General features: G+C 36.3%; 1 protein-coding gene across 1 annotated transcript in view; it reads left to right on the top strand.

The window, feature by feature from the left end:
* The window catches only part of ucp1 (uncoupling protein 1), a 14306-nt gene extending 4610 nt beyond the window's left edge, over window positions 1-9696 (top strand). Inside the window, exons 2-7 of the mRNA XM_056456459.1 lie at window positions 228-354; window positions 1047-1254; window positions 2328-2525; window positions 3807-3908; window positions 5919-6099; window positions 8113-9696. Coding sequence (XP_056312434.1) covers window positions 228-354; window positions 1047-1254; window positions 2328-2525; window positions 3807-3908; window positions 5919-6099; window positions 8113-8227 — 931 coding nt within the window. The 3' untranslated portion in view covers window positions 8228-9696. The remainder of the gene's footprint in view (window positions 1-227; window positions 355-1046; window positions 1255-2327; window positions 2526-3806; window positions 3909-5918; window positions 6100-8112) is intronic.
* The last annotated feature ends 3502 nt before the right edge of the window (window positions 9697-13198 follow it).

The following is a 13198-nucleotide window of genomic DNA, read 5'->3' as shown; positions in this document are numbered from 1 at the left end:
ATAGCCCATTACTCTTTAATGGGTGAAAAAGAGAGTATGCATATGCAACAAGTGTGCAGCATTTACCAAAACAATTCAGTCATTTAAAAGCATCCCAGAATGCACCTCAGCAGAAGTCAAACATGAGAACAGAGCGTTTCATCTGTCATGTTGTTAGTGTATACAGTAAGTGTTATGCAGAAGTGTGCTGTACTCACTGAACGTGTGTGTGTGTGTGTGTGTGTTAGTATGGTGGGTCTGAAGCCGTCAGATGTTCCTCCTCCTCTGACTGTGAAGGTGTTGAGTGCAGGAACGGCGGCCTGCATCGCTGACCTTGTCACCTTCCCGCTGGACACGGCCAAAGTCCGCCTGCAGGTACACATGCAGTGGTGTGAAGTAACTAACTACAAATACTCAAACTCCTGTAATTGAGTAGTTTATCTCAGGAGTTGTACTTTACTAAGTCGTTTTAAAAATGAGTTCTCTTTCCCTTTTTGTCTACATTTTTAGTGCTGTATCTGTACTTTTACTCCACCCTTTTCCTTTAACCTGCAGTCACTACTTTATTTTTTCCTGTGTATGGGGATTAGCCAAGTCCTTTTATTCCCGTCCTATCAAATCGCACATAGAAAGTAAATCGCATCATACTGAACAACCTCAAGACATGGGCGATTTAAAGATGCAGCAAACTTTTTGGAAGTGTCCAAGGAGATGATGAATAAATGAATATAAATAAATATAATATACCCTAACAATTAATAAATCAAATCACATTTAAAAACTAAAGCATGTGCGATATGTAATAATGTCATACATTATTCATTTCTATTAAATGCAGTTTTTAGATTAAGTTATAAAAATATTGCCATTGTAGTCGTGTGTATATATATATAAATATATATATATATATACACACGACTACAATGGCAATATTTTTATAACTTAATATATATTGTATATATAGTTCTGCCCAAAGCAACAGTCTAACTGTAATCTTTGTAAAGTAGTATTCATTGAGCTATCGTCTCATGTATTGTGTTGTGTTGTGTTGTGTGTGTGTGTGTTAGATCCAGGGGGAGAAAGCGGTGACAGGAGCCGCTAAAGGCATCCGCTACAAAGGTGTTTTCGGGACCATCAGCACCATGATGAGGACGGAGGGTCCGCGCTCGCTCTACAACGGCCTGGTCGCTGGCCTGCAGAGACAGATGGCCTTCGCCTCCATCCGAATCGGCCTCTACGACAACGTCAAGAGCTTCTACACGCGTGGAAAAGACAGTCAGTCAAAATCAAGAGCATTTACACACTCAGAGTCTCCTTCTGAAACATTAATGCTTCTTCAAAGCTTTTTTGTTCATTTCAGAAGAACTTTTTCTTTATGTTCATAATTAGGTAACAGCCAAAGAGTAATCTAAGATTAATTGCTCAATACTTCATCAGTATGGTGTAGGGACTCTTTTTGTGGCCAAGACAGCATGGGTTCGTCTTGGGAATGACAGGTACAAGTCCTGCACAGTGGCCAGAGGAATTTTAAGACAGTCTTCTTGACGTAGTGGCCAAGTCATTATGTGATGGAAACTCAATGATATTAGGTCTGGTGACTGTGCAGGACATTGGGAGTTGTTCAATTCGGTTGTTCAACTTTCATGTTCGTCAAACCATTTGTCATCAGTCTTGTTGTGTGCATTGGTGCATTATCATCCTGATACAAGACGTCGCCTTCAGGGTACAATGTTTGACCCATTGGGTGCACATGGTCCTACAGAACGGTTCAGTAGACCTTGGCAGTGACGCGCATCTAGCTCAAGTATTGGACCTAGGGAATGCCATGATATTGCAGCCCAAACCATCACTGATCCACCCCCATACTTCACTCTGGGGATGCAACAGTCTGGGTGGTAAGCTTCTTTGGGGCTTCTCCACACCGTAACTCTCTTGAATGTGGAGAAGACAGTGAAGGTGGACTCATCAGAGAACAATACATGTTTCATACTGTCCACAGCCCAAGACAACTGACGTTTGGCATAGCAGCCACCATGTATGTTGACCCTGGGGACCTCCTGACCAACCGTTTTGGTGGAAACAGGAGAGTTGAGGTGCACGTTTAATTCAACTTGGGTATATGTTTTTTGCATTCAATCCAGGTTAGCACGGGCTTGCTTCCACAGTTACTCCTGTTGGATGTGGTTCTTCTTCATGGTGGTTTGATGACATTACTCTGGATACCGTGGCTCTTGATAGTCACATAAACACAAAAACTTGCTGTCTTGGTCACAGATGTGCAGCGAGATGCACACCAACAATTGAAGACCGATAGCTCATGTCTGTCGTGTCCTAATGTTTCTCCACAGACCCCAATGTGGCGGTGCGGATCCTGGCAGGTTGCACCACCGGAGCGATGGCCGTGTCCATGGCTCAGCCCACAGACGTGGTAAAGGTGCGTTTCCAGGCTCAGATGAACCTCCAGGGTGTTGGCAGAAGATACAACGGCACCATGCAGGCCTACAGGCAGATCTTCCAGCTTGAGGGACTCCGCGGTCTCTGGAAAGGTAAACAAAAGGGTTTAACTAAAATGTAAAATAGGTTGATTCTGTAGATAATTATTAAATTATTGTTTGTATTGAATTAATTAGAATCTGTTTTGAAAATGTGTGTGTGTGTGTGTATATATATATATATATATATATATATATATATATATATATATATATATATATATATAATTGAATAAAAGTGAATCAAATATTCTGTAATTGTGTAATGAATATGACTTAAATCTTAAATAATAATTATGAACAATGAAATATGTTATATTATAAATATGTTTAATTATAATCATTTTAAATAAATGTATTCATTTTAATAATTTAAATTAACATATTATTGAATTTATTTGTTACTGTAAAAATCATTCAATACATGTTTTGGTTTTCAACTGTGAAAGTTTTTGATTCAAATCAAATGTGGACTGCTGTATGTATTTCTGATGCATATACTGTATTAGGTGTACTGTAAAATGATTTAAATATGTATATTTCTTAACAAAATGTTGCTTTTACATGATGTACATTATATAATATAGTTTAGCATTTTGAGTTTCATCAACTAAATATAAATTAAGTAATAAATAAAAAATATATATTGTCAGTATACTATATTTTGAATTTACTATAATTGAAAATCCAATAATAAACAAAACGTGCTTCTGTGGTAATTCATGTAGTGCTCTTTGGATAAGTGAAAAAAAGTGTTTTTTTTCCAGTGCCTTAAACTTAGATTCCTTTTAATATTTTGTTATCATTTGTATTAATGTAATGTAATATATTTACAGTTGAAGTCAGGATTATTAGCCCCCCTGTTTATTTTTTTCCCCAATTTCTGTTTAAAGGAGAGAAGATTTCTTCAACATATTTCTGAACAATAGTTTTAATACTAATTTCTATTAACTGATTTATTTTATCTTTGCCATGATGACAGTAAATTTTTTGTCAATACAGCTTAAAGTGACATTTAAAGGTTTAATTAGGTTAACTAGGCAGGTCAGGGTAATTAGGCTGTTGTTGTATAATGATGGTTTGTTCTGTAGACTATTGAAAAAAATATAGCTTAAAGGGGCTAATAATTTTAACCTTAAAATATTTAAAATATATATTTTTATTCTAGCCGAAATAAAACAAATAAGACTTTCTCCAGAAGAAAAAATATTATCAGACATACTGTGAAAATTTCTAATAATGCTCTGCTTATAATTCTGACTTATAACTGTATATATATCAGCTTCTGCTTAAGAAACAGCATCTGAAGAAGGTCTGCTTTGTTTTTTGCATCAGGAACTCTGCCGAACATCACAAGGAACGCTCTGGTCAACTGCACAGAACTGGTGTCTTACGATCTTATCAAAGAGGCTATTCTTAAACACAGACTACTGTCAGGTACAACACCGCACTCAAACACTCCTTCATGATCAGTTACTCTTATGGATCATTGCTTATTATTAATGTAGAGCAGAGAAGGGGGAGTGGCCTTAAATAAGCATGTACCTCTTCATATTACTTTTCATACATAAATAGCTCAGCATAAATGAGTACAGCCCTCACAGATCTCTCTGTTTTAAATTAATATTCTATAGGAAGGGTGTATTTATGTTTGTCATTAAGAAAAAGAAAAGTGTGAATGCGTGAATAACGTGTTAAGTAACAATTTACACCATTTATTGCTTAAGATATGAACTGCTTATTAGCACTTATAAAGTATGATCTCATTTTACATCACTAAGCCTGAACCTAAACCCAACTACTGCCTCACTAACTATTATTAAGCAGCTCATTAGAAGATTACAGAGCTAAAATAGACTTAGTTAATGATTTGTTAATAGCATGAATACTACATTTGAATAAAGTGGGACCAAAATTAAATATAAATAAATACATACATAAATAAATGAATGAATAAATAAACAAACAAACAAAATAAATAAATAAATAAATAAATAAATAAATAAATAAATAAATATTTTTAAGTGAGATAATAATAGTAATAATAATAATAATAATTATTATTATTATTATTATTATTATTATTATAATGATGATAATAATGATAATAATAATAAACAACTCCCACACACACAAATAAACACTATTGTGGAGTTTTTCTTTTATTATCTGAGCAAATAGGAATGCAGCAATGTAAATAAAAGCTCAATTAAAATAACTGAACAAGTGCATTAATACATCCCAGCCTAACCTTTCCATAATGAAGAGGATTTTAATCAATAGTTTAGTCATAAAATAGTCATTAAAAACATGAGCAGACAGTGTTTTTCAAACCTATACACACACACACAGAGAGAGAGAGAGAGAGAGAGAGAGAGAGAGAGAGAGATGCACGTGTGCCAGTGTGTGTTGGTAAATCAGGCCATAAGGAGATACAGCTGAGGCCTCTGTGATTGGACACACACAAACACATTTCTGACGTCCTGCAGTGATCAGAGTGAAGTGTGTGTGAGATTGAACCAGAACTCAGCTCTTTCTCCAGATAAGATAATGTTGTAATCAGGGTCAGGCTTCTGCATCAGCACTTCTCTGAGAAACCTGTAAAAGAGCAAGGGCAAAGTGTGATGATGATGACGACGATGCACACACACACACACACACACACACTGTACAGAACAAACTGTCTCTGGCACAGGTAACACATCAGCTATATTATTATCTTAATTGAGCAAGAAAAATAACTAAGTTAATTATTAATATGGGTGGCATGGTGGCTCAGTGGTTAGCAGCAAGAAGGTTGCTGGTTCGAGTCCCAGCTGGGTCAGCTGGCATTTCTGTGTAGAGTTTGCATGTTCTCAGCATGTTGCCGTGGGTTTCCTCCAGGTGCTCTGGTTTCCCCCACAGTCCAAACACGTGTGGTATAGGTGAATTGAATAAACTAAATTGGCTGTAGTGTATAAATGTGTGTGTGTGTGAATATTAGTGTATGGGTGTTTCCCAGTGCTGGGTTGCAGCTGGAAGGGCATCCGCTGTGTAAAACATATACCAGAATAGTTGGCAGTTCATTCCACTGTGAAGACCTCTGATAATCAGGGACTAAGCTGAAGGAATATGAATGAATGTTAAGTTATTATAGATAAACATGGATAACCTGCAGTTATATAGCCTATAGGTGATGTCTATGTGTCCATATTCAATGAAGTGTATTAAGTGTATGAGCTGTCCTTGAAGTCTTCCATGGTTGGCAGTATTGTTTGTCCTACTATGGAAGTCAAGGGTTGCAGGTTTCCAACATTTTTCAAACTATCTTCTTTTGTTGCACAGAATAAAGAAATTCTGAGAGATTTATAACTTGAGGGAGAGCAATAAATAATGAGGATTTTTTTTAGGTGAGCTATCCCTATATCTGATTGAAATAGTAATGTATTGTCCTGTTTCTGCATGCAGACAATCTTCCGTGTCACTTTGTGTCTGCGTTCGGCGCGGGCTTCATCACGACGGTGATTGCATCTCCGGTGGATGTGGTAAAAACACGGTACATGAACTCTCCACCGGGACAGTACAGCGGCTCCACCAACTGCGCCTGGACCATGCTCACTAAAGAGGGACCCACAGCTTTCTACAAAGGGTGAGTGAGCGTTTATACCAACTAAAATGACTTGACAGATTTTCTTGATGCGATTAATAGCTGAAGCTTTCATCACGATATTGAGATGAGTTCAAAAAACTGTAACCAATATGTATGTGTGTGTTTTCCCCAACTTTTATTTAACGGAAAGATTTATTACAACACATTTCTAAACATAATAGTTTTAATAACTTCATTTAAATAACTGTTACTTTAACAGGTATAATAACACAAACAAATACATACAGTTGAAGTCAAAATTATTAAACTATTAGTCCTCTTTTTCTTTTTTAAATATTTCCCAAATGATGTTTAACAGGGCAAGGAAATTTTCACAGTATGTCTGATAATATTTTTTCCTCTGGAGAAAGTCTTATTTGTTTTATTTCGGCCAGAATAAAAGCAGTTTTTAATGTTTTTAAGCCATTTTAAGGTCACTATTATTAGCCTCTTTAAGCTATATATTTTCCCGATTGTCTACAGAACAAACCTGTTATACTAATTAACCTAGTTAGCCTAGTTAACCTAATTAACCAACACAGTCTCACGGCAATTCGTATGAATTCGTACGATCTAATTCGTACGATTTAGTACGATTTTCTCATTCCCCAATGACGGTTGGGTTTAGGGGTGGGGTTAGGTGACACGCCTCCTTTTTAAAATCGTACAATTTCGTATGACTGAACTCGTACGAATTCTTACAAATTAGCCACTAAACTGACAAAACGTAAAATATTTACGTTTTCTTGTGAGATCAGGCTGAATTAACCTAGTTAAGCCTTTAAATGTCACTTTAAGCTGTATAGAAGTGTCTTATAAAATATCTAGTCAAATATTATTTACTGTCATCATGGCAAAGATAAAATAAATCAGTTATTAGAAATGAGTTATTAAAACTATTATGTTTAGAAATGTGTTGAAAAAAAAACCTTCTTTCTGTTCAACAGAAATTGTGGAAAAAATAAACGAATAGCTAATAATAATAAATAATAAAGAAACTCATAAAAGTGAGAATAGATGATGAGGAATTTTTCATGTTTTGTCTAAACTATCACTTTAATGTCCTGCTGAAGAACAAAAAAATCATTAACATTCAACTAAACTAAAATCAACAAACATTTCAGATGAGTAAATTACCAGGATGAAACGCTTCTGAAAAAAAATATTATTATTAATATTCTTTGTTTTTTGGTTTTAATAAACTTAAAAACAAACAAAAAACAAAAAGAACAAAAAAAAAGCGTGGATACCACTAAGTGGTGTTTATTTATAAACTAGTTTCGAGCGGATCACGTGCTTATGATTAAACACAGCAGGTCATGCATTAGCCAATTCATGATTCACCAATCAGACGATTCCTGGGCCACTATAAATACCCTAAGTTCCATATCGCAGCCATCTTCATTTTGAAGAATCCCCCCTCCCACCCCTACTCCTCCTCCTGTTTTTTTAGATGGGTGACACGGTGGCCCAGTGGTTAGCACTGTTGCCTCACAGCAAGAATGTTGCTGGTCCTTACTAAGCCAGCCGACATTTCTGTGCAGAGTTTACACATTCTCCTCATACTCGCATGGGATTCCCCCGGGTTCCCCGGTTTCATCCCACCATCCAAAAACACGCAACTTAAGTTAATTGACTAATCCAAATCGGCACCATAGACATGCTCCTACTAAGTAGTTATCTCTTAAGAGCAATCACTATCTGTTCATTAGCTACTACAGCAGGGGAGTTCTCGAGATCTACATTAGCTCAAACTCCCCTCTCGCCTTGCAAACGGGAGGGAGCCCCGGGCTCGAGGATCTTATGAGCTCAGGGCTCTCTCCCGAGACAGCATGCCAAACAAGCTTAATATTTAATCATGAGCTAAGTGTGAACTCTTGAAATACTAGTATAGTAGCAAAAGTCATTAAAAGGAGAGAATTCAAAAATCTAAGTAAACCGTAACAACAAAGTCCTGCTGTGAAAATACATCTGAGGTCTGAAAGTTTTTCTGATTTATTTTCTCTGCTTTAGATTTGTCCCGTCGTTCCTGCGGCTGGGCTCCTGGAACGTGGTGATGTTCGTGTCATTTGAGCAGCTCAAACGGGCCATGATGGTGTCCAGAAACAGATTCGAAGCCGCAGCGTAGAAGCTAAAGACGAGATGCAATCCTCTCAAACACACACCCACGGACTCGGACGAGCTGATTGAACATCTGACAGAGCGATGAAGACCACCGCATGTGAATTATTTGTGGACAGGAAAACAGTATTGATGCGTTCAGTGTAGCATTCCATAGAAACAAACCTTTTCTCCTTCAGCGCAGTTCTTCATCACGACAGTTGAAGGCAAATATTTACTTTATTTTTTTGTCATTTTCCAAAGTGCTGTTTTTCAACACATTTTTAAGTTTAATAACTCATAACTGATTTCTTTTATCTTTGCCATGATGACAGTGTGTAATATTTTACTAGATATTTTGCAAGATACTAGTATCCACACTCAGCCATATGACCCTGCAGCCCAAGACTGGTTACTCACTGAAGCTAAGCAGGGCTGAGCCTGTCCACTACCTGGATGAGAGACCACATGGGAAAACTAGGATGCTGTTGGCAGTGGTGTTAGAGAGGCCTAGTCCTAGAGTCCTAATGCCCCAGTATAGTGAAGGGGACATCATACTGTCAGTGAGCGACGTCTTTCGGATGAGACATTAAACCAAGGTCCTGACTCTCTGTGGTCATTAAAAATCCCATGGCACTTCTCGTAAAGAGTAGGAGTGTAACCCCGGTGTCTTGGCCAAATTCCCTCATTGGCCGTGACCCCTCCTAATCATCCCCATGCAGCAAATTGGCTCTATGACTGTCTGACCACTCCATCTATGTGTGGTGTCCTGTGGCTGCCATTCAAGTGGATGCTGCACACTGGTGGTGGTGTGGAGAGACCCCCATTGTGCAGTGCTTTGGGTGTATGGCCATACATGATAAATGTGCTATATAAATACACACATTACATAACATTCAGCTTAAATTGACATTTAAAAAGTTAAATAGTTTTGGTAATTAGGCAAGTCATTGGACAACATTAGTTTGTGCTGTATTTAATCAAAGAAAAAACGATTTCTTAAGGGGGCTAATAATATTGACCTTAAAAAAAAGTAAGCTGCTTTATTTCAGTCAAACTAAAATAAATTTTCTCCAGAAGGAAAAACATGATAGTAAATAGTGTGAGAAATGTCTTTGAGCTGCTAAACAGCACTTGTGAAATATTTTTAAAGGATTAAAAGTGTCAAATGCGGGAGAATAAGTTTATCTTCGGCTGTAAACACTTCTGAAAACTGTGGTGAAGTACAGCGAGTGATCATCATACACACACAGATTGAAGGACGTTCAGAAAGGCACCCCCTCTATATGTTAATGTACATAATGTTTATGTGATATTTATGTTTCCTCTTTTTATTTTTAAAAGCAGTTTGTGCAACTGTTTTATCTTATAAAGATCTATTTAACCATAAATGTTCTCCAACACGTAACCCTGGAATGATCTAGAAAGTGAGATCGCCTCATTGCTGGAAACTCATAAAGACCTGAAGATAAGCTTCAATAAAACACCTTGATGGAACTTTCTGTTGTCTTGTGTTGACTGTGGAGGACTCATAAGTGTGTGCAGATTTATAAAAAAACAAATGTAATATGGGCACATATTTAAAAATATTGATTGTTACATTCATGCAAATCTCAATCTGGATTTCAATTGAGAAAAAAAAATTATGTTATCATGCATGAATCAATCAGATTGTGTCTTTATTCATTTTTTAATGCTAAGAAAATAATTGTAAACTACATATATATATATATATATATATATATATATATATATATATATATATATATATATATATATATATATAATTTGTCTTAGTCCCTTATTTATCAAGGATCACCACAGCAGAATGAACCGCCAACTATTTCAGCATATGTTTTATGCAGCGTATGCCCTTTCAGCTGCAACCCAGTACTGGGAAACACCTATACACACTCTCACACACATACACTATGGATAATTTATTTCATGCAAATCCCCTATAGCGCATGTGTTTGGACTGTGGGGGAAACCCATGCCAACACGGGAAGAACATGCAAACTCCACACAGAAATGCCAACTGACCCAGCCGGGACTCAAACCAGTGACCTTGCTGTGAGGCGACAGTGCTAACCACTGAGCCATGTATATATTAGTGGTCAAATAATAAGGATAAAAGTTTGTAAGTCTATCATATATTCATGAATGCTATATAAATACAAGCACATTCTGTACATTAAAAAACAAAAGTGTACAAAATATAGTTTGTAATATATATATATATATTTATGAAGAGTTCAGATGCAAAAACCTCTAAGTGCCGTCTGAAATTTCCATCGAAAATGAACATTTTTCTCTGCCTGCTTTGTTTATGTTGAGATATTTTATTTTAAAGACCAGGAAAAGGACGCACTATTTGCCATAAAAGTGATGTTACTAAACACACAAGAACCTGAAATAAATCCTCATTTTAGAGGAAAATTTCAGACGGCATTTAGAGTTTTTGCATCTGACCTCTTCATGTGTATATATATATATATATCTCTATATCAATGTTTTTCACAAATATAAATAAATTACAAAATCTGAAAATATCACAAAAAAAACAACAGAAATATATTAAAATTAAAATTCTACTTCTAGCAATTCTAGTTGTATATATTTAAATATAAAATATAGTGAAATGATTAAGAATTACAGTTTTTCTCAGTGGCTTTGGTGCATTTCTCACAACACTATTTACATCTGCACAACAGTTAATGCATTTCTCAAAACAATTAGTACAAACAATTAGTATTTGATAGCCTGCAAAAGCGTGTCACTTGCTCAAAATGGAGAGCTCATTCCTCAAAAGCAAGTATTGATGTCAATGAAAGTGTCAGTGTCATCAAGATGAAAAGTCCTGACACCATTGTTTATGAACATGATAGTCAAATGGCTTTGTCATGTTTTCATTATGTCAGTTTACTCTGTACATTTTTTCCAATGCAATAAAGTCAGATTTTGGTGACACGTCCTGAAAATGCTCAAGACTATATACTATTCACACAGCCATTTGAAAACTACAGTAAAGTTAGACATCACTGTATTTAGTGAAGTATCTGAGTACAAGACACTGAATATGTGTTTCACAGTTTTACTGCATTTGCTCTTTGCAGTTCTTATATATTTACAGCATTGTGCAAAAGAGTAAATACACTCTTATTTACAACAAACACAAACTTTGTGTAGAGCTGTGCACAACTGTAAACAATATTGCAGTACATATTAGAACTGAACCTACAACATACACATGTCTGTAAATCATTCATCAAATTATTCAATTAGAAGACATTTTCAGGAAAAAAAGATTTAAACACTTTTATAAATATTCTTTGACAGATTTTGTCAACTAGTTCAACATCTGTGTATGTAATGACTCAAGTATTGAACTGAGGACTATTAGTTTAATATGGAATGACTTAAGTTTATTTTGATTGACATGACATAAGCAAATGATAATGTTATAAACAGCAGAGAGTTGTATGAAAGTGATTGATGCATGTCCAAAAGCGTTTGCAATTTGTTGGTAGGAATGAGAAACTGCTACTCTGATGTGCACAAGTGAATAATTGTTTTGAGAAATGCATTAAGTGTTGTGCAAATCTAAATAGTGTTGTGAGAAATGCACCAAAGCCACTGAGAAAAACTGTAATAATAAGTGAAAATTCCAAATACAAAATAATCCTAATGTGATAATAAGAGGATGAGTTGAAATGATGTGGTAAAAATGAAAAATAATAGATTTATATTGTATTTTTATATTATAAATTCTTGCTTTTCCAAAGAAGAAAACCTACAAACTGAAGCTAAGCAGGGCTGAGCGTGGTCAGTACCTGGATGGGAGACCACATGGGAAAGCTAGGTTGCTGCCAGAAGTGGTATTAATGAGACCAGCAGGGGGCGCCCAACCTGCGGTCTGTGTGGGTCCTTACGCCCCAGTATATTGATGGGGACTCTATACAGCTCAGTGGGCGTTGTCTTTCAGAGGTTCTGACTCTGTGGTTGATAAAAATCCCAGGATGTTCTTTGAAAAACAGTAGAGGTTTAACCCCGGCATTCTGGCCAAATTTGCATATGATAATTCGCTTCATCTTTCCTCCACCAATCGGCTGGTGTGTGTGATGTGCGGTCTGGCGCAATACGGCTGCCGTCATGTCACCCAGATGGATGCTGCACACTGGTAGTGGATGAGGAGATTCCCCCTAAAAAAGTGCTTTGAGTGTCCGGAAAAACACTATATTAAATGTAAGGAATTATTATTATTAAGATGAAAGTCATTCATTTATTCATGTCAATTTTGACCAATAAATAAATAAATCTTTTTTTTTCACCTTTATTTTGACAGGACAGTAGAGAGAATTGACAGGAAAGTGTGGGGAGCAGAGAGAGGGGAAGATTCGGCATAGGACCTTGAGGCGGGAATCGAACCCGGGTTGCCGCGAACACTGGAGTGCATGTGTTGGTGCACTTTCCACTACGCCATAGGCACCGACTAAATAAATCAATTTGACTGAACTCAATAACACAAATAAAATCAATGAACTCAATATTTTACGTAAACAATTCAAATCTCCAAAGAAAACAACCAAACGCCGCACATTAATATTCAGTCACTAATTTATTAATCTTCAACATTAGGAATGAACTCTATAAAATGAATCGGGTCATCAGGAATAAAAAGTTACATCTTGAACACGGTTTATAAATAAGACGTCACACATCAACATCAGCTTGTGCACACGAATGCTGTACTTTGGAATCGAGTTGAGGTCTGAAGAACAATATTCACACTTATAACACACACACAGTTATTAAATATCAGCGGATATAGGCCACGGGAAGGATCTGTGCAGGGTTTAATACAACTTAAACACACTTTATCATGCAAAGAGGTCAAATCATCATCTGCATATCCAAGAAAATAACATCTTCCTAAAAGTCTTATGAACATGAACATGAACGTAAACGTCAACTTCCTGAGATGAACAACGTGACCATG

This window comes from Danio aesculapii, chromosome 1 (assembly GCF_903798145.1).
Source record: "Danio aesculapii chromosome 1, fDanAes4.1, whole genome shotgun sequence".
NCBI lineage: Eukaryota > Metazoa > Chordata > Actinopteri > Cypriniformes > Danionidae > Danio > Danio aesculapii.
Note: the sequence above shows the minus strand (reverse complement) of the source record. Positions and strands in the feature narration are given on the sequence as shown.